At 39.6% G+C, this 20,444-nt stretch overlaps 1 protein-coding gene across 1 annotated transcript; it reads right to left on the bottom strand.

The window, feature by feature from the left end:
- Positions 1 to 4: 4 nt before the first annotated feature.
- Positions 5 to 19,369, bottom strand: LOC122760930 (DENN domain-containing protein 3-like; the record flags this gene model as incomplete). The annotated part of the gene is made up of 23 exons (XM_044016135.1): positions 19,235 to 19,369; positions 14,217 to 14,309; positions 13,878 to 14,033; positions 13,600 to 13,735; positions 12,389 to 12,504; positions 12,170 to 12,300; positions 11,949 to 12,060; positions 11,688 to 11,807; positions 10,508 to 10,606; positions 10,283 to 10,402; positions 9,535 to 9,650; positions 8,575 to 8,730; positions 8,395 to 8,491; positions 8,206 to 8,309; positions 7,093 to 7,298; positions 6,844 to 7,003; positions 6,590 to 6,746; positions 5,378 to 5,600; positions 2,625 to 2,704; positions 1,891 to 2,070; positions 1,557 to 1,727; positions 242 to 371; positions 5 to 37 (listed from the first exon to the last, which is right to left on the bottom strand). Coding segments are annotated over exons 2-23 (2,884 nt in total), but the record flags the coding sequence as incomplete, so codon positions are not given.
- Between the last annotated feature and the right edge of the window lie 1,075 nt (positions 19,370 to 20,444).

Raw genomic sequence — 20,444 nt, 5'->3', positions numbered from 1 at the left:
AGCGTTTCTGCCGTCGTCTTGGGAACCATCATCGGGACTGCAGAAACACAAAAGATAAGTCTGTGACCTTTACCAGGTGGTGAATGCACAAACGTGACACTGGAGCCCCACAGAGCAATAAAACCACAACCACACACACATAACCTCCAAGTGAATGAGTCTTTAGGGACATTAAGTTTCCAAATTAGTGCACACAAGAAAAACAACATTATCTATAATGAGCGGTGGCGTCTTCCTTTACCTTCCATCTTAATGCGGTCAAAGTGAGCCAGCTTCGAGGCAGCGTAGATGGCTTTGCTGTTCTGAAGGCTGCCCACGACTGCGTCCATTAACAAGGCATTGGTCAGGGCCTGCTGCATGTACTGGGGGTCCTGGAGGGAAATAGATTTATTTACAGTCACAGCAAACAATGCATAATGAGACAAGACACAAAGTTAAAATCAAAACCCAGTGGGGATAAATTATGGAACATGGTTATTTTTATTATGAATTAATCAATCAAGTGGTTGATGCTCAAAATATCAGCATATAGTGAAAGACATAAAATGACTTTTCTAGAAGAAGCAACTCATTCACGTGTTGTGCTGTAGAAGACTAAAAGTATCTTATTCGCTGACTATTTATATGTAAATAATATTTACTCAACTGATTAACATGATTTATCTTAAAAAAATAGCAAGGCTTTAAAAACCTGGAATCAGAGCACTTGCATATATTGTACATGTGCACAGACTGCATATAATTGAGAAATGGGAGACTAACATAAATAGAAATGGGAGAAACAAGAGGGACAATGGGGGGGAGGGTAAAAAAAAAAAAAAGAAGAGACATGAGACACAGATTGTTACATTTACATCATCTGGTTTCACAAAGGAAACCTTCCGTCTTTGTTCGGACTGTGTATTTATGGTAATGTGTGCCTCATGGAATGTCAACCACACCCACAAAGGTCACTGTGGTTCACTGACACACACAGTAACTGATACCCAGATAAAGCCATAGAGTGTTTAAGAAAAATTCACTAAATTACTTACTTAGGCATTCATCCATCTATAAATGCATTGAATGTCTGCCTGTCTGTTAATCACATAACTGTCAGAACAGGTCACTTGACAGGTTTCAAATGTCGTGGGTGATTTATGGCACTTTCCGTTATACATTTCCAGCACTACTGGACTCCAATCTACTCGGTTTAGTATCAGTCACTTCATTTTCATGTCATCATCGCACTGCTGCATGAAACTGCAGTGACGTAGTTTTATACACGACACAAACACACAAACTAGTGACGTGCAAAGCAGTTGTTTGCAGTGTAATGGAATCATTCGAATCAGTTCATTAAAAAGATGAGTTCAGTACTTTCTGCATGACCGATAAAAGCACCAGGTACCAGGTACTATCCCTAATGGAAAAGCAAAAAAAACAATTATGGTCGAATCGAGAAGCGGTGGAATTATATAATGGAAAAGCGCTGTTACTCTGACTTTATTTAGATTAGAAATGCAAGTCAAACCCACAATCACACCCTTATATTCTCACTTCAGTTCCAGCTCTACCTTGTGCTGGTCAGCCATGTTGCGACCGGCCCACATCTCTTTGACCATCAGGTTCCAGAGGTCAGTCTCTGTTTTCAGATTGGCCTCAAACGCCTCCTTCCTGCCGCGAACACGTAGCTTCAGGCTCGGTATCCGCAGGAGCAGGAACGGAGCCGAGGACACCTTCACCTCCTGAAGGGAGACGGATAAAGACGAGATGCTGATCACCATTACACGCTCAATATACTCATCTGATTCTGGCTTTAAAGTGTGTTGTCCTGATGAAAGCTGTTTTCTCTCACTCAATTGAATCATTTCAAAAGCAAAGGACCAGCGCCCGACTCATTTGTCTCACCTCTAAATCGCGGTACTGCGCCACCTCCACGTATCCCGGTCGCCCGTCGGTCAGCAGGAAGAGCCGGCGCTGGGTCATGGCGATCTTCCCGACTCCGCGGCTCGTTTTGACCGAAGTGGAAAGCTTAAAGACACATTCGCTGGGTTCAATGTGCTCCAACACGGACGCAGGCAAGCACACCTAATAAACCAAATCACATTAATGTGAGTATAAAGTGTAAGAGCTTTTTGAGCTGTGTTACTACTGTACATTGATGCTGGCCTGAATTTCAACGTCTCCTGATACGTCAAATTTAATAAAGATATGTGTTGTCTCCATCGTCCCCGTGTTTTGGCTGAATGACATGCTTTCTACTGCCAAATTGGAACAGATTTGGTGAATCTGAAGCAATTTGCAAATTAATTTCCAGAAGGTTCGGAATGCTTTTGAGGCTGCTTAATGTTGCTGCCATGTTGTATTTGCCAAAAATCGTGTACTAACCTACTTCACTTGTACCTTAATCGAAAGCCAGAGTACTATGTATGCTTTGTGTAGTATTTCGTATTAGTCTACCGTTTGTTAAAAGGTTTTTGTTTAAAGAAAACATGGTTGAAGCAATAAAAACATAATTGTTATTATTCAAATTGGCTTTCAAATAATGAACTTTATCTTCACCCCATCAGTGTTTTCAACATTTCAGTTATTGTATGGTAAGTTTGAGTCATTGCACTGTAAAACATATAGTACATACAGACCTCCTGTGCTTCAGCCTCAGTTTCCTTCCAGATGGTGTAAAACACTCTGAACAAATCTGGACCGACCTGCTTCTGATGACCTGCATCAAACACAAGCAAACTTAGAATAAATACATTCCATTAGGTGCTAAAACTGAAAAATATTCTCATAATCTGTGACAGGTAATTACTTTCTAGATTAAACAATAAATGGTTTGCTACATAAAATGTTGAAAAATGTTGGTCAGTGATGAAATTGATGTCTTGTTTTGTCCATAAAAGGATTTCTTTGTTTTGTGGAGCAAAGAAACCAGAAAATATTCATTTAAGAAGCTGAACAATCAACAAAACCAGAAAACCTTCAAGACAAATCAAAGAGGCAGAAGAAAAGGGAAAAGATGAACTAGACAGAAATTGCAGAGATTAATAAAATAAAGATGAAGGGAAAGGAGAGGGAAAGGGAGACAGTCATGCAACAGTACCAATGCCAACCCCATAAAACGCCAAAGAAGAAGAAACATGCGCTCACTCACACACATACACTCAAACATATTAGTTCTGACGTAACCAACGTCTCCTCATTCCAAGCAGTTAACAGTGCCAGCGTGTCTGCAGTGTGAGAAGTTGGGGGTTGGCATATTTACTGTATGTGTACAACAATGACTGCATACAGTGCAGTATGAGTGTGCACTGCTGTCCCCCACACACACACACAGCCCTCTGTCAATGACCACACGGAGAAAGGAGTTCACAATTCACATAGAAACAAAGTCACGAGGCAAGTTAGAGCCTTGTATTAAAACTAACCTAATTAAATACATGCTTTTTAAAAGGTCACGGTGAACTGGACCGTTGATGTTTGATTATATACCTTGTCCTGGTATATACAGTAGAAGAATACAGTATTTCTGATTTTCCTAAAGTACCACCAGAGGAATATCATCACAGTCAGAGGTCTAATTGAATCTCTGCACCAAATTTGAAGAAGTCCCCTCAACGCTTTCTTGAAATATCAAGATAATAACTAAAAGGACTTCATGTTGACCCACACCTACTTCTGTTACTATATACAAGCATTGTACAGCCCTTTAACCCAGAGCGTATCGCAGACGAAACGTACGCACAAGCACATTTTGCATTATTTTCTAATTACGCAACGGTTTGTGCTATAGGAAACATTCCCACAGTTTCTGAAAGCTGAGAATTTGCACGCCAAAAGCCAACTTATGGGCATTTCGATGATTTCACTCATGCTTTGTCACCAGAGAGGGAAAAACGCCTGTACATAGCTTCCATTTTGTTTGGCCTGTTTTTGAACATGGGGACACAAAAAAAAAATACTGTATATATTTTGAATATGTTTTATACTGTTCAAAATTTCAAATTGTTAATACACTATTTTAACATGCAGTATATTGTAAATAGAATGGCAGATATTGAGATAAGTATCTGGAAAAATGGGCAAAAGCACTTAGTCACATGACATTTGGCCCCTTTTATGGTTAAACTGTAAAAAAACCACAACAAAGTTATTCAGATATCCAACACTGCCATCATTTCCATCTCCTATCATGACGAAGGGGATTCAAAAGTATGAAATGCTATAAAGCCCACCTCAGCAGAGTCCTAATACCTTCAGCCATCTCCACTTTAAACAAAACAAAGCCATATATGTAATGTATGTTATATGTTTTTTCTTTTTTGTCCGATCTTTATATGTCCTCTAGATTTTTCTGCTGTGATTAGATGCAAATGTACCAAACCTGTGAAAACGAAGTTTCCCAAGGGGAACAATAAACTAACTGACTAATCATGTTCACAAGAACGGAACAGATAACCTGAAAAATAATAATGCCAGGAAAGGATACATAAAAAGGTACTTTTATATCATCTCATTGTCATTATAGTGGTAGATTAACATGAACACTGCATAATCTTAATTATTTACCATCTTGTGCATCAGAATCTAAATGATTCATCACTATGTCATCACCAACATCTTGGATTAACAGGAGATAATAGAGACCATATATTTCACAAGACCTCAATAAACTGCTTCATTATAGCTTCAGTACACACAGAAGGACAGTGATGGTGAAATCTTTGTACCCCACCACCTCCACACCAGTGGAGGAAAGGAAAGCTTGCTCTAGATATCAAACAGGACATAATGTGGAGGACATGATAAGCTCTCACTCCAGTGTTAAATTCTTGCTTTTCCAGCTCGAAACTTCCCCTTCTGGAAACATTTTTCAGCTTCTACCAGTTTCCTTCCTCTCCTACGTTCTTATCTTAAACACAAATATTCCACTTCACACATGTATCACATATATTTTCTTCTGCTCACACAGTCATTTGGCAGGAATGTTGTCAGGTCACGCTCGGGCCTCACACTCTTAAATGAACAACTCGGCTCAGACCCAGGCGAGACGTGTTTAAATTAAAGTAAATCAAAATAGTGGAAGTAAAGATGTAAAGGGTGGCAAAAGAAAGGTATTTTCACAAAACTCAATATGACCCATCATCATCAGTGTTTAAATGATCACTGAAATGATTTCCGGGTGCACTTACCCTGGTCACACTTACAACAGGACAAACTCTGCTCCTTCGAGAGGAAGAGGGGTTAATGATTAACCCGAGGGATAAATGTTTGCCCGGAAAAAAGAGAGAAGGAGGGAAAAAAGGGAAGGGTACAGCTGCCTGGTACAGCATTTAATGGACCAGGGTACTAAGTACGGCACACATGTAGATGTTACATAGACTGCAGTACTGACCAACAGTTAGAGCATCGAAGAGTCTGTGTATCGTCCCCTGGTCTTTTACAATCCCAGACTCCTGGACACATTTCACAAACTCCTCCAGTGGCATGTATTTCTTGGGCAGCTGGAAGCGCTTCACGGCACCTTCCTCGTGGCTGTTTCCGTGGCGCGCTCGCTCCCGCTCCTGGTCCCGCTTTACTCGGCTGATGAGACGCTTGAGCTCCGGACGTCTGTCTGCCTGTAGAGACATTCATAACCAGTGGTATTTCCACAGCTGTAACCACCGAGTATTTTCAAATGGTATCTATAGACTTGTTTGGTCTAGTAAACGCTCCATTAATCAGTTATTATAAAAACTGTAGATGTTTATTTCTCAAATTGAATCTATTATAGAATTAAGTGACAACAGCAGCTCATGGCCAAGTGTAAAGGGAGCTTGGCTTGTAACTGGAGGGTCACTGGTTCAAGTCCCCACCAGGTCAAAAGGGCTGAGCAAGGTACCCAACCCTCATTGCTCCCCAGGCGCTACTCAGTGTGGCTGTCCACTGCTCCTAATTCTAGGATGGGTCAAATGCAGAGATTGCATTTCCCTAAGGGGATTAAGAAAGTATAAGATTTAGAAGAAGAAGACAGCACTATGACAGAGATTGAGAATTGCCACCTAAGCCACTGAAACCATTAATATACCTAAATCAGGGCTGTAACTAAGGATTATTTTCATGTTGATTATTTTCTCAGTTAAGAGTATATGTTTGACGCACAAAATGTCAAAAAAAAATTATAATCATTGTTTGCCAAACCTCAAAAAGATGATGTTCTTAAATGGCCATAATTTGCCCATAAAACAAAATTAATCAATTTCAATGATTGCTTTGTTAATCGGAGCAAAGAAACCTGAAAATATTAACTTTTAAGAAGCTAAAAAAACCCAAATCAAATCAAAGTAGTTGATGATTCATTTAGCAATTGATTAATAATCGATGGATCATTGAAGCCCTAACCCAAATTCATCAGATCAGTTACTTTTGATTTCTGAGTTAATTGTTTGGCAGATGATATTTAACTCGTAACTACGTTTTTAACTTTAACTACGTGCAGAGTTTGAGTTGAAAAGAAGAAACAACTAAACTGTTGACTTGAAAGTTTTGCGGCTGTGAGATGTAATTCAATGAAGTGAATCCTGGAAAGAGCAGATACAACATATGACTTCATTCAGTCTGGACTAACCTGTAAGCGTTCACTTTCTGGCATAGAGTCAACCAGTGACTTCACCATCTGAGAGGGGAAGATATCCGAGTCCGTCTTATAGAGACTCTGGAAATCCTCCAATGCATCCAGACGCTTGTTGGACACAGTGTTCACCAAACCACGCAGGTAGTGATACCTGAAAAGAAAAGACAGGGGGATTTGATTGGATGTCTAACAAAATAAAAGAGTCTTTTTATCATATAGCAGCAACATTTTCGCTCTGGATCAAGTACCTCGCCAGGAGAGCAGACTCCTCAGGTGGTGTAGCACTAATAGCCTTCCCCAGTGAAGCCACCATGTCGGAATAATAGTTCTGCACATAATGATAAGCCAGAGGAGGTGGGAACTCTGGGAGACGGAAAACCTTCACTGTCTTCTGGAGGAACTTCAACCCTGGAATTAAAGAAATGTAATTAAAACATTAACTAGCGAACTCATTAATTAACTCTCATCTTTCCCCCTACTCCTCCACTGGTACTGACCAATATCAGGAGTCATCTTTCTGAGGGAGGCTGGCCGGCTGCAGCTGATGCCGGTCACAGTGTCGTTAGCAGACTGCTCCAGGTTAGGCAGACTGGCTCCGAGCCTCTTACTCAGTCTGTCACTGGGGTTAGTGTAGCTGTTGTAGCCACTTCTGGACAGTTCAGACATGGGAGGACGACGGGGAGACTCGGTCATTGCTCGATTCCTGCACAGAGGCGAAACAAGAAGACAGATATCGAGGGATCGATGAAGAGCGCTCAGGATTGTAGTAATCAACGTTTACACTGGGACAGAGAGAACGATGGTGGCAAGGCAATGTAAAAAAACTTACTCCAAAAGGTACAAAAAACAAACAAATGTTATTTTAAAATGAAATAAACCTGCCTAAATGTTAAACACTGGGCCTTTAATCAATTGCAGGTATGCTGCCTAATAAAGCAAGGTCAACAGTTTTCCTGGAAACATTAATTCAATTTTAATTACTAGCTTTGCAGCAAACCTCACCTGTTTTAGCTCCTGTCTGTTTGTTTACTTTTCAATGGAACTTGACAAACAACTACATTTAATTGCTAAACTAAATCATACCATAAAACATGACTGGTTAAAGAAGCAGATACATTTTTGGGCACTTTCTCTCTGTGTTTTTGCAAGTTTCCAGGGTTTCAATTTAAAGGGGCTATATGTGAGAAGTGCCCGAAACACCTCCTCATGGAGGCGTCCAGGAGGCATCCTAACCACATGCCCGTACCACGTCAGCATGTCCGAGCTCCTCAGCCTATCTCTAGAGCTGAGGAAACGTATTGCGGTCGCCTGTATTTGTTAATCTCAAACTATCTGGCAACCTTAACTCTCCAATATTTTTAGTTTGAATTGCAGTATCCAATTTTAAATTTAAAACTCTAGTTGCATACCTTACATTTTGCCCCTTTAACACTTTGTCATGGATACAAATGAAGAGACTAGAAAAACACAGACTAGAAAGAAAAGTAATTCTTGCAAATATCAGTTATTATATTTTAAAATTGCTTATCTAGAGTTGGCAGAAACAGAGTTGACACGTTTTATTTCGCCAGTGTTACCTCGGTCCCTCAGTTATGTCATCAGCCTCATACCTGGGTGCATTGTTACGTGTTTTCTGCTCCATGCGACTGAAGGTGTCCTGTTTCCTGTTCAGCCTGTCTCGCAGGAATGAGTGGAAGATATGAGTGTCTAATACCTGCAGACAATGTGCAGTTCAAATAGTTAGCATTTGTTTGTGTGTGAACATGACTGTGTGTGTGTGTGTGTGTGTGTGCGTTTACCTTCTTGTAGAAGCCCTGGTCTGCTGGCTCCCTGGTCCTCAGAAACTCCTCACTGTTAAAAACTCTGTGTTCATGGTTCAAAAAGTCCTGCACGCCTCTGATGGAGTGACACACAGAGATAACAGTGTGATCCTGAGAAATAATAAACTCGGTGACCACAGTGCAGTGACGGAGCCCTACCTGAAAATGTTGACCACCAGCTCCAGGGCGATGTTTTGTATCTGTGTGTTCAGTCGTCTCTGCCAGTCCCGGCGTTGGCACCGCAGGGTGTTGGCATCAGTGCCCGCTCCGAGGTGACACAGTTCCAGGTCATAATGAAGCTGAAGAGCCTCAGCTCTGAATATACACACAACAGGTACATGTATGTAAGTATGTAAAACAGATGTGACCTGAGTTTGCTGTTCACATGTGAGGAAAGCAGCAGAAAATGCACATGATCTCAATTAATATGAGATTAATCTCAGGTATAGAGAATCTCTGGGTGCTTTTTCAATTCAATTCAATTCAATTTATTTGTACAGTGCCAAATCACAACATACATTATCTCAAGGCACTGTACATAGTAAGGCAGAAAAAGGAAAAATGGGGACAGAGGAAGGGAAGGAGGGGGAGAGAAAGGACAAGAGGGCAGTGAGGTAGAGACAAAAGAAATAGACCAGGAGCAGAAATACAACAGTTGTATCAAGTTTTAGGTTTAGACAAGACACAAGTATGTAAATGGACAGAGCAGACATTATTCCAGACCTGCAGCACTTTCTGATTGACTTTTCCTCAATAAAAGCCTGTAAAATATTACTTATTTAAGTTCATTTTGCACTGGGAGTCTGTAATCTGGATGCAAACTCCACTCTCCAAACAAATATGTGTTGCCAGTAGTTCAAAATCACTTCACCTACACTTCTTACAAGTGTGTTTTATAGAACATCTGCCATCCTCTGTGTCTTTGGTGATCTGGGAAAATACTTCTATCCACCATCTCCACTTTTTATGAAATTTGCCTGGTAAATATGTTGTCTGTTATACGTCATATGTCTAAGAAATATATACAAACAATAATGGAGCCCATTTTTACAACAAGAAAGAAAGTATGATAATGAATTGTACCGCACAGTGAAGTGCGCTGCGGTGTTCATGTGTTACCTTGACATAAAGCACTCGGCTGCAGCCAGAGGAATATACGGCAGGTCAATGGATTCAGACCAGGACGACTGAATGCTGCCATCGTCAACATTCACCAGGATAAGATCTTCTGTCTCCTATACAGTAAAACAAACACACAGCCACAGCTGTTGTAGGTACAATGGGCACAATTCATTTCAACACAATCTACACTGAGTCCAGCTCTGTTAAGATGAACAGGCTGCTACTGTTAAATGTACTGTTCGTGTAAGACTCAGAATAAAGATGAATGCAGTGGCGAACAAAGCAGTTATTGTTCAATACCTCATATGAAATTCATTATATTGGACATTTGATTACACTTCCCATTTTGTTTTGCAAATTAAAAGGGCAAAAAATCCTCTAATTTAAGCGGTTTTAACCATTGTTACATGTGTAAAACAATAAATTATGGAAAATAAACAGCATAGGATCAAATTGCTGCCATACTATCTCGTCACTAACCAAAATCCAACAATATTCAACACTCAAAAACTCTCAAAGTATTGTCCAAAGTAAGGACTAAGACTGTAATCCTTGATGATGACTAAATAAAAAATAAATAAATGAATGAATGAACTAGAAAAAGTACTCAGAGAGCACAAACCTCAGTTTCCCACAGTGTCAATATACTCCCTTATCTTGCTAAAGCTAAATAAAATCCAAAAACATAACCTCCTTGGCGAGGGTAATAAAAGAAGACTTTAGTCAGTGATATTTGGATACCCACGGCAGCAACTTCTTCAAAGTGATTGATGTGGCAGCCCATCAGGAAAGCAGTGGGAGCCATGAGGAAGTCCAACATTCCTCTGGCTAAGACGGGGACGTACGGGTGCTGCCAGGACAGAGGCTGAAAAGGAATGTCAGAGCATTAATACAGTGGTACAACAGTGAAGTTCATTCTACAGCCATTGTCCTCAGTGGGTGAAGGGTGTGACGTTAGTTTCTCGCTGACCTGCAGGTACAACAGAACACACTCTGCAACCAGAGTGAGTCGAGCCCAGTCCGACGAGAAGAAGACCAGTCTCTGTTCTTGGAGAAGGCAGGAGAGCACCTGGAGAGGAGACAGCACCAGAACTGTCACAAAGCAGCGTGACATCCAAACCAAACTGGACAAATCAAACAGACATTTGACAGCTAACTTAAAGGGCTGTTTCACCCATGTTTTTGTTTCCACTTGAAGAATATACTTCATTAATCATTATGATGCTGCTGGGTTTGTTTAATTCACATTCTACTGCAGGGTTGGATTTAATTTGAACAGTTTTTTTAATTGAAAAAAAAAATTCAGATCTTTTATTTATAAAACGTTACTTTGACATTGACTTTTTGTCAATTTAATTTATTTTTTTGCGGGAATGAGACAGATCCACTGTCTGATGATCAAATAACACATTTATCTCTGAACATTAGTAAAAAAACTGTATTTTTTTTGGGTGGACTGGCCATTTAGAGGTCCCATATTGTACAGAGGACATTTTAGGATTGTTTTTAAATAGTAAAACATGTTGGGTTGCTTTAAATCGGTGGTCAACAACATGGTGCCTGCGAACACTTGGTAGGCTCACTTCACTTCACCTCACTTGCATGTATCCATATGATCACTCAGCAAAATATCATTGATATCATTTACAAAAACTGTGATAATTGTTATGAGTAAGCACTGTAACTGACGTGTATGCAATTGAATATTCATCATTTAAATGGTAAATTGAATAAAATGTTAATATGGTAGCTCTCCATATTATTCTCTAACCTAGCCAGGTAGCTCTCGGCCTCAAAAAGGTTGTAGACCCCTGCTTTAAGTTATACCTTGGAAGTGCGAAGAAGATTCATAGAGAAAGTCACACAGCCTTTGTTATACAACTTTGGGATGTCACAACAAACAGTCACCAACTCCAGCTTTAATCAAAGCATGTAACAACTGGACCCACAATCCAACCTTTGATTTGATTTCTCTGAGTCATATCTGCTTTATATTTAATTCATAATTAAATCTCTATTAAGGACAAACATTTATTCCAATTTTCATGAGATCCACTGTTCATTCCTCCACTCACGTTTGTGCCATTATAGATTTTTATTCTTTCTACCGCCATACATTAGTGTACCAGGCTCTGTGTTTTTCCTGTTACCTGGAGGAGAGCTGCATGTGTGAAACAGAGGAAAGGCAGATGCAGGTCGATGTCGATCACTGGACTGTCCTGATCGTCTCTGGATGGAAGAACCACGTGGAGAGGACGGAGACTGAAGGACTACAACACACACACACACACACACACACACACACAAATTACAGTTTCTAGCAAAAATCAAAGACAAAGGCAGGAAAAAGTAAGTTGGCTGGAAGGAGGAAAAGGAAGCAAGAAAAGAAAGATTGAGGGTTTTTTTCTGACCACATGTAGCTGTCCAGGAGGCGGTAAAGGGACCAGTGAGAGTTTGGCGGAAAACTCCTTGATTGTTTCCTCAAAGTCTGTTTGTCTTGCAGGCCGTAACTGGACCAGGAGACTGAGTGAGTGAGTGAGAGAGAGAGAGGTCGTGAGACAAATATGCAGAGAAATGTCTGTGTATTACTTAACCAAGGTCAGGTTATTAATCATTGAACATAAATAATTACCATGACAAGCAGTCTCTTAGAGCATTGTAATAGGGGAACTTAGAGATGACACACACAGCAAAGGGCGCGTAGAGACAAGCTTTTGATGAATTCCATCTGTGGCCGTTATGGACAACGCCTTCATGACAGGACTGACAAAAACAAACCGTCTTCATTTACTGGACTCAACATGTTGTTCCTCAAAGTTCTGCACATGGTGTGTGTGTGTGTGTGTTGTACCTGCACTGCTCTGTAATACTGCACAACAACGGCATGGGTCCGGTTCCCAAACAAGTCGGTAAAAACCAGGAAGTGATAACTGTCTTCCCTCTGCTCAGTGGCTAACTGAAGACCACCTGTGAAAATCAAGCAGAGGACTGTGTGACTAGAAAGAGCAGAGCCATGCGCTACATTCATGTGACATTGGCGTTACTGTAAATACCAGTTTTGAACACATTAATACCATAAACTACAAACATTTCAAGCTGAAATAAAAAACTAGTCATTTTGCAGAAGCTCTGAGTCATTCCACTTTGTTCTATGAAAGACTTAGAGTAGTGAGGCAAACATGTCTGCCTCTGGAAATGGCATCTCTGCTTAGGTAGATAATAATAGGTAATAATAGGTTAATCCTCCTTGATGCACTAGAAATACACTCACGGGCCACTTTATTAGGTACACCTGTTCAACTGCTTGTTAACGCAAATATCTAATCAGCCAATTTCGCAGCAACATGGTTCAAGACGACCTGCTGAAGCTCAAACTGAGCATCAGAACGAGGGCGAAAAATGATTTCAAAGACTTTGAACATGGCAGGGGGCCAGAAATTGCTGATTTACTGGGATTTCTATGTGCAATCATCTCTGGGGCTTACAGAGAATGATCCAATTAAAGAGAAAATATCCAGTGAGCGGCAGTTTCTCTGGGCAAAAATGCCTCGTTGATTCTAAAGGAGATGGCCGAGTTATAAATAACCACCTGTTAAGAGTTAAGAGTGGCAATAAACTGTAAATAAACTGTAAATACAATAAAATAAAGTATCTGCTGTATTACATGCTTAAAATATGTTTAACTTTCATTTCACATAATAACTGCTTTATTTCTTTGGCTTTCTTTTGGCAGTGAAATTGATAATAAATATGGTAAAATTCTGTTACGACACAAATAATGAAGCTACAATAAGCCTATAAATAAATATAAAATAAATATAATGTTTTTATAATCTATGTGTATATAATATGTCATTTATAATTTTTAGTGTGTTTCACTATTTTACACACTATAATAAATATCATGATCATAAAAGTTTTTAAAACCAGGAGAAATCATCACAAATATCATCATAAATATCACATTAGGTGTCCTATGTACCTAATAAAGTGGCCAGTGAGTTTAAAAGTCCATCCATTATATTTAAATATGTAATGTCACATAATAAAAAGTCCTCATACCAGGGAAACATAGCTGGGGCAAAGCAATGAGGTCCAGGTCCTTTGGAACACTGATGTCCTCTGTCGCTGACGATACTTCTGCACGACTGGCAGTGTCTCCATTTAATAAAGGCTCTGGAGCACGATCTCGCCTCTTCTGCAAAAAAAACAAAACAAAGAAAAACAGACTCAGACTCACACACACATGACACATTTATCCTGAACACTGGAAGAAAATGATTGGACAAAACTTCACCCTTCTAAATACAAACAAAAACAGACAATAGAAGTGAGGATACCTTCTTAATAAAGCTCTTCCTCCTCTGGACACGGCTGAAGGCCGGACCAATCGCCTGGGTAGAGTTGGTCTCCTTGGTAACAAAGGGGGGTGCGTGGACGTGCAGTACCTCCGCTTCTAGCGCGCTGTGATCGTTTAACTTTGTCTGCTGATGATTCTGCAAGACAGTTTGGAAATTTAATAATATTTTATTGGAACATGTTTGTGACTGTACACGTTTCTGCTTCCAAAGAGATATTTCAACACATATAATACAAATAATGTCTGAAATAGCAATGGTGCCACATTATGAAGAAGTCAGGATTAGTGAAAATGAAAAAATTGTGATGGGAATTCATACCTGATGAAGGTCTCGAAGTTTATCAATGGGGGCCCCAATCACAACACATGCCTCCAGCAGTCCAGATGGGAGGTCAGCCATCACAGTTGTTCACTGTGAGAAAAATTATTATTAAAGTATTTGGATCAAATTTAATGATGATTTCTTCCTCCATAACGGCACCAATCGCTGTGATGGACAGACTGTATCCACTCAGAACTCTTTGAGTACACTATTGAGAGCTTGGCCATGCACGATAACTCCAAAAACCTGGTGTGAACACATTTTGTGCTACAAATAACCAGTGGGAACCAGCAATCTTCTGCCCAGACGGACTCTGTTGACCTCACCTTCTTTTGATCTGTATGCGAGTTTCCCCGACAACCATAGAAGTGGCCACAAGTATGTTTGCAGGAACATCACACAGCAAGTTTCTGTCCCACCCCAACTCTATTCTTTTCTTTCTTTTTTTTAGGGCCAATTGATCCATGATGATAAGCTGCAAAAGTCAGTCATCGCAACACCTACTGGCAACAGGAAGAACTTCTTCAGTAAAAAACATTGTTTCATTTAAATGTGGTCTACATTTGTTATACTATGACAGGGGTCGGGAACCTTTTTGACTCAGAGAGCCATGAAAGCAAAATATTTGCAAATTTATTTCAGTGAGAGCCATATAATATATTTTAAGACTGAATTTAACTAAATGTGAGTATAATAAGCCTCTGAATTTATTCTTTTAAATAATGTTGTTATAATACTCACCATTAATGCGACTTCTGGTTCTTGTGGACCCTTTTATTGGCAGAACAGCAAGACTTTCTTCATGCAGTGTGTCACCAGCAGCATATCTTGCAATCACACTAAACTGCGACAAATGACTTACGTCTGTTGACTCATCCAAAGCCAGGGAATAGAACGGTGCTGCATTTATGTCATTCACTTGCGTTTCCTCCACTTCCAAAATCGATGGATGGATTAAAACAAGTGATAATATTTTATGTTTTATCTGAAAAGCCGAAATCTGCGAGCCAGATGCAATCATCAAAAGAGCCACACCTGGCTCGCGAGCCATAGGTTCCCTACCCCTGTACTATGACATAGCAAATGGTTGGCGGCCTCTCTAGGGCCAATGCAAACACTTGAAGATGTTTCCATTTTGAGGTTGTTTTTTTTAACAGTTTCTGACGTTTCATGGACATACAACTGCTGCATTGAGCAAATAAATGACATATCTATCAATAAACATTATCATTATTAGTCCCATCTTTAATTAAGAAGAAATAACATTTATGCTGAGAACGAGCAGGGGTTAATTAGACACTCTGTGAACGTGTGAGAGAATGGTTCCTCGTCTCTGTGTTGGACAGGTGACCTGTCCAGGGGGTACCCGGCCTTTCACCCTATGTTAGCAGCTGGGATTGGCTCCAGCGCCCTCAGTGACCCTCATGTGGAGGATAAAGCAGTAGACAGTGAACGTCTCAGCTGGTGTTTGACCAGCGGAGGAAATGGTGCAACACAGCTGTTTTCAGACAGAGTTACACCCGCAAGAGTGTGGTCGACTGAGGAATCTCGTACGAAATGTCCAATGTCTCTGAATTTCTAATTAGAGGGCCATTTAAATTGGTATATAATCAAATATACTGTGATCATCATTCATCACCCTTGTTATAGTTACAGAGCACCACTTGTGAAGTAATACAACACGAATGACGTCAATGGCAGGAGCAAGGCCACAATGAAGTTTACCGTGATTTAAATTTAAACTATGAATCACAACAGATTCGAGTCATGTTTATCAAATGACTAAACTGGGACTTGAGTAACACTGTAGTTTTTATTTATGATCACTTTTAACCACCATTTCCACCCATGAGGGTCAATTAAATGTTAAACTATAACATTAACGAGATAAAAATTAAGCAAAATCTACAGTAGTTCTTTCTTACTGTCAGGAGATACACACACCAAGACAGACTTCTCCTTTCCCACAAACTCCTCCAGATGTGTGTCAACACACACACACATACACACACACACAATTTCACAATCATGAGGGCACACACACAACAGATGTGAGGTTTGGTTACCGGTACATGTTTGTCAGCAGCGCTGACTGCACTAAACACTCCAGCAGCACTGTTAGTGGTTTTTACATTTCATATAAATGACTCACACTGGATTTGTTAACCATCTTCAGTATTGACAGTCCAATCATAGGAGTTCTGTGCTTCATCAATGAAACCAAATGTTGGGTGTTTGTCAGGCCTGTTCCTGTTAGGCCTTTGACCAAAAATCCATAAGCAAATATTGTGAATTTTGATCCGACTCAGTGGCCTCACCTTATTTGTCCAAGCTGTTGCAGCCTCACACTCAAGCCAAAACTCTGAGGTCAACAAACTAAACAACTGCATTTGAATGTACCTGTGGATCCAGGCTCAAAAACAGAGGCCTTTTTGGTGGCTGCTAAGCTTTGGAACAGCTTATTCTTTTCAATGTGAGAAAACCAGAGTGCATGATAATCATGCAATATATTGACAATATCTGTGTAAATATTATCTAGCAATTTAATACTGGTAACATAAATATTATCCTCATCCACACTTCATCTATGCTTGTTCTTTTCTGAGACTCACATGAGGAGCTACAACCAATCCCAGATGGCGACAGCACGTGTCACACCCTGGATAAGATGATGAAGATAATAGTGATGATGATAATTGTCATTACTGATAATACACTGCCTGAAAAAAGTCACCACCTGGATTAAACCCATGTGTGAGTATCATCACGTCCACACAGAGCACTGTCTTTATTCATCTACATACTTGCACAGTGAATCCGTCTATCCGGGTGAACACATCCATGAATAAACATCTGACTTGCATTAGTTGCTGTTACAGGACAAACCCAAGGAACAGCAATGTTTTGGTTTGTCATCTCTTTTTTTCTCTCTCATACATTCCTTCTCTTTTCCTCTCACATCACACCACACTGACTAATATATGAACTTTTCTCTCACCTTTTACCTCCTCTTTCATTTGTTGCCTCCTTTTGTCCCTTTCATTGACATTTTCTCTCCTTTCTCCTTCACCTTCAGCACACTTGCTCTCTTTCTTTCTCTCCCTCGCTCAGTCTTCAGGCCATTCCAGCCTTTGACTAACTACCCTGCTGTGTCACGGAAACACACACATGCACACTTAGGTCATCTACTCCCTGAAAACCCCTCATTCTGCAAGAACCTGTGTGTTAACGACGTTGTGTACGCATGTGTATCAAGCAGTTTTACAGCTATTTTAGACAACAGTCTCTTGTGCACAGACACGTACACACATTTTTGATAAAACTAAGATGTGATGAAACATGAATGTTGATAGTTCGATAGAAAGAAAGAATAAAATGAGCTCTACATTCCATATCATGCAAAAAACAGCAGCAGGGAGGGGTGGGGGGAGGGCGGCACTAACCCTTCTATCATTATACCTAATAAAAATAATAATAATAATGAAGCTGGGACTTGAGCAGCAGGAGCAGCAGCTTTGAGGAGGTAACCCCATGCTGAGGCATCCACAGGCCACATGTGCAGGACCTTTAATGAACAAGTTTGGCCTCATATCTCGCAGAGGAAGTGACTTGGATGTAAATTCACGCAGCAATAACTGGCAGCATGCGTTTTGCATGGCTTAAGTGACAAAGGAGGAAGGATGCTTCCAAAATAGATGTGGTTAGAAGATGAGCAGAGCAATCAAACAATAACATGGACAGTCGCAAATTAGTGTTCTATCACTCACAGTGTTAACAAGTTGATTATACACGCTCCAGCTCCCTGTGGAGGATAAAAGCGGTAGACAATGAATGAATGACTTCAATCATCAATATACTGTTTATGTTTCGCACTAACACATATCAGTTTGAATATATATATCACATTTGTCCATATTATCTTCATAAAAAAGTTTAAAACCACATTTCCAACTTAGATTTAGGATAAAACTACTCATTAATTGCCTGAAGGAAGTCACTGGACCAAAACTCTGGACACTGACTCTATTTTCTACTGTTTTTAGGAAATATATGCCTATAATATGCCTTATTTTGTATGATGCTGCTTAGTGGTTGTCTTTTCATCATAAACAGTGAAGCCTCTTTTGGAAAAAACAACAACAACAACAACAACAAATTAAAATCACAAACACTGACACATTTTTTATTTTTTTTACTGAGCTGTTCAAAGAGGAAGCAGGTGACCTCTTAAATGAGTGAAATGCCCCTTTAATAGACACCAGACTTCCATTTATAAGGTTCAATCTTTCCAGACTGAAAGCAGCTGATAAAATAGGGGAACACATAGTACATAGAAATAGAGCTTATTTTGTCAGCTCTTTTAAATATTACTCTGCTTTTCTTCCCTCAGTTTGGAAAAACTGTTAACCAAAACTACATTTTATAAGAACTCAGCCACAATCTGCATATCATCTTCATACTTTTAATAAATAAATTAATGTGTTGGTTTTAATATCAACATATATGTTTTGATATTACATTGTTTATTCAACAGAAATAGAAACAATACATCTGCACCAGTGGTTCTCATATTCCAGATTTATCCATTATATTGTATTGATATATAGGTCTATAGGTCTCTTTCACCTTTTTAAACAAATACTGAATTACTTCAAAAACAGTTCATTACTTTCTAATCCCACAATAAATACAGATTTTCTTAGCAGAGAAACACATCTCGAGCATTTATGACAATGATGCAGGTAGAACTGTGATTTTACTACAAAGTATGTGTGAGTCAGCGTCACAGTGTTCCCACAGTGTGCAGCTTACACTGCAGAGGTGAGCAGGTTGTACGTCAGCAACACAATCCACACTGATCAATATCAAATCACTTCTATTGACAACGAGCACCAACACACACACACACACACACACAAGCGCGCGCGAGTGAAACTCGTTCAGACCAGTCGAACAAGATTCTTCATTTTAGCCGCAGCGATGTAAAAAAAAGAGAAGAAAAAAACAACACTTACCTAAAATTACTGTATCATCTCCACAGGTGAGAAGCTAAATCCAACGTTACTGTCATTAAACAGTGAAACTGGTCTAACTCTTCATTAACAAAGTCCTCGCCTCTGCTTCCACTGACTTCTACAAAGTCCACTGATTCAAACACACACGAACACCGATGTTGTCTGTCAAACTGTCACACCGCTCACACTTCCTGTTTCAAAATAAAACGATTTCCTTTTGGAGCTCCACTAGCTGCATCAAGAGTTCCAATGCCGCCATCTAGTGGAGGCTTCGTGTCGCTTACTGCTAACATCGTTTCCTTCAGTTTTGACTTAAAATCACGTCTGAAAACACACGTGATGTTGTGTTTTATGACATTTTGTTTTTACTGTGTACTAGTTATACCCAGTATTGTAACAAAGTACAAATACTTAGTTACTGTACATAAATACAACATTCACATATATGTACTTTACTTTATCATTTATATTTGTGGCAACTTTTACTTTTACTCCACTACATTTTCTCTAACTATATTTGTTGCTCGTTACTATTAAATAAAATCAGAAGAAGAGCTGGTATTATGGTCTGTATTTATATAGTGCTTTTCTAGTCTTGATCTTTCATATGCTGCAACATGTGTCTTGCTCAAGGACACATAGACTCATGGCTCAATCCTAACTCCTCACATTTTTGAGGAACTAAACGTTGTTGAAAACTGTCGAAAATTGACACCCAAATTGGAACTGAAGAAAAATCTGAGTTGACAATGTTCCAGTTGAGAATTCTTTTTTTTTTGTGAAGTGTGTTTTTCTACTGATGTGAGTGGCAGCTATCTTGATATTTAATGTCAGGATGTGTGAGCTTACTCTGAATGTTTGCGTTGGACAACAAAGTTGAAACTTTCAACTAGAAACTGGGAAATACCGACTTCCAACTACAACTGGAACACACCATTATTTACATGTGACCAGACTTTCAACCAAATGTTTCTGTTTCTACAAAATACCCCTGTCTTGCAGAAATTACAACTTAAATGTGTTATTTTTGGGGCGGCATTATTACACATCTAATGTATTATGGTCAGGGGGCAAAAGGGCAGGATTCAAGTTCATGATTATACCATAAGTATTATAACCAGTGTTTGAAGTGGGCCAGGACTGTCTGGTTATGCAATAGTGGTACTTCTTAATTTTATGTTTCAATATTTTGTTTTTTTATTTTTTTTAT

This window comes from Solea senegalensis, unplaced genomic scaffold (assembly GCF_019176455.1).
Source record: "Solea senegalensis isolate Sse05_10M unplaced genomic scaffold, IFAPA_SoseM_1 scf7180000014185, whole genome shotgun sequence".
NCBI lineage: Eukaryota > Metazoa > Chordata > Actinopteri > Pleuronectiformes > Soleidae > Solea > Solea senegalensis.
Note: the sequence above shows the minus strand (reverse complement) of the source record. Positions and strands in the feature narration are given on the sequence as shown.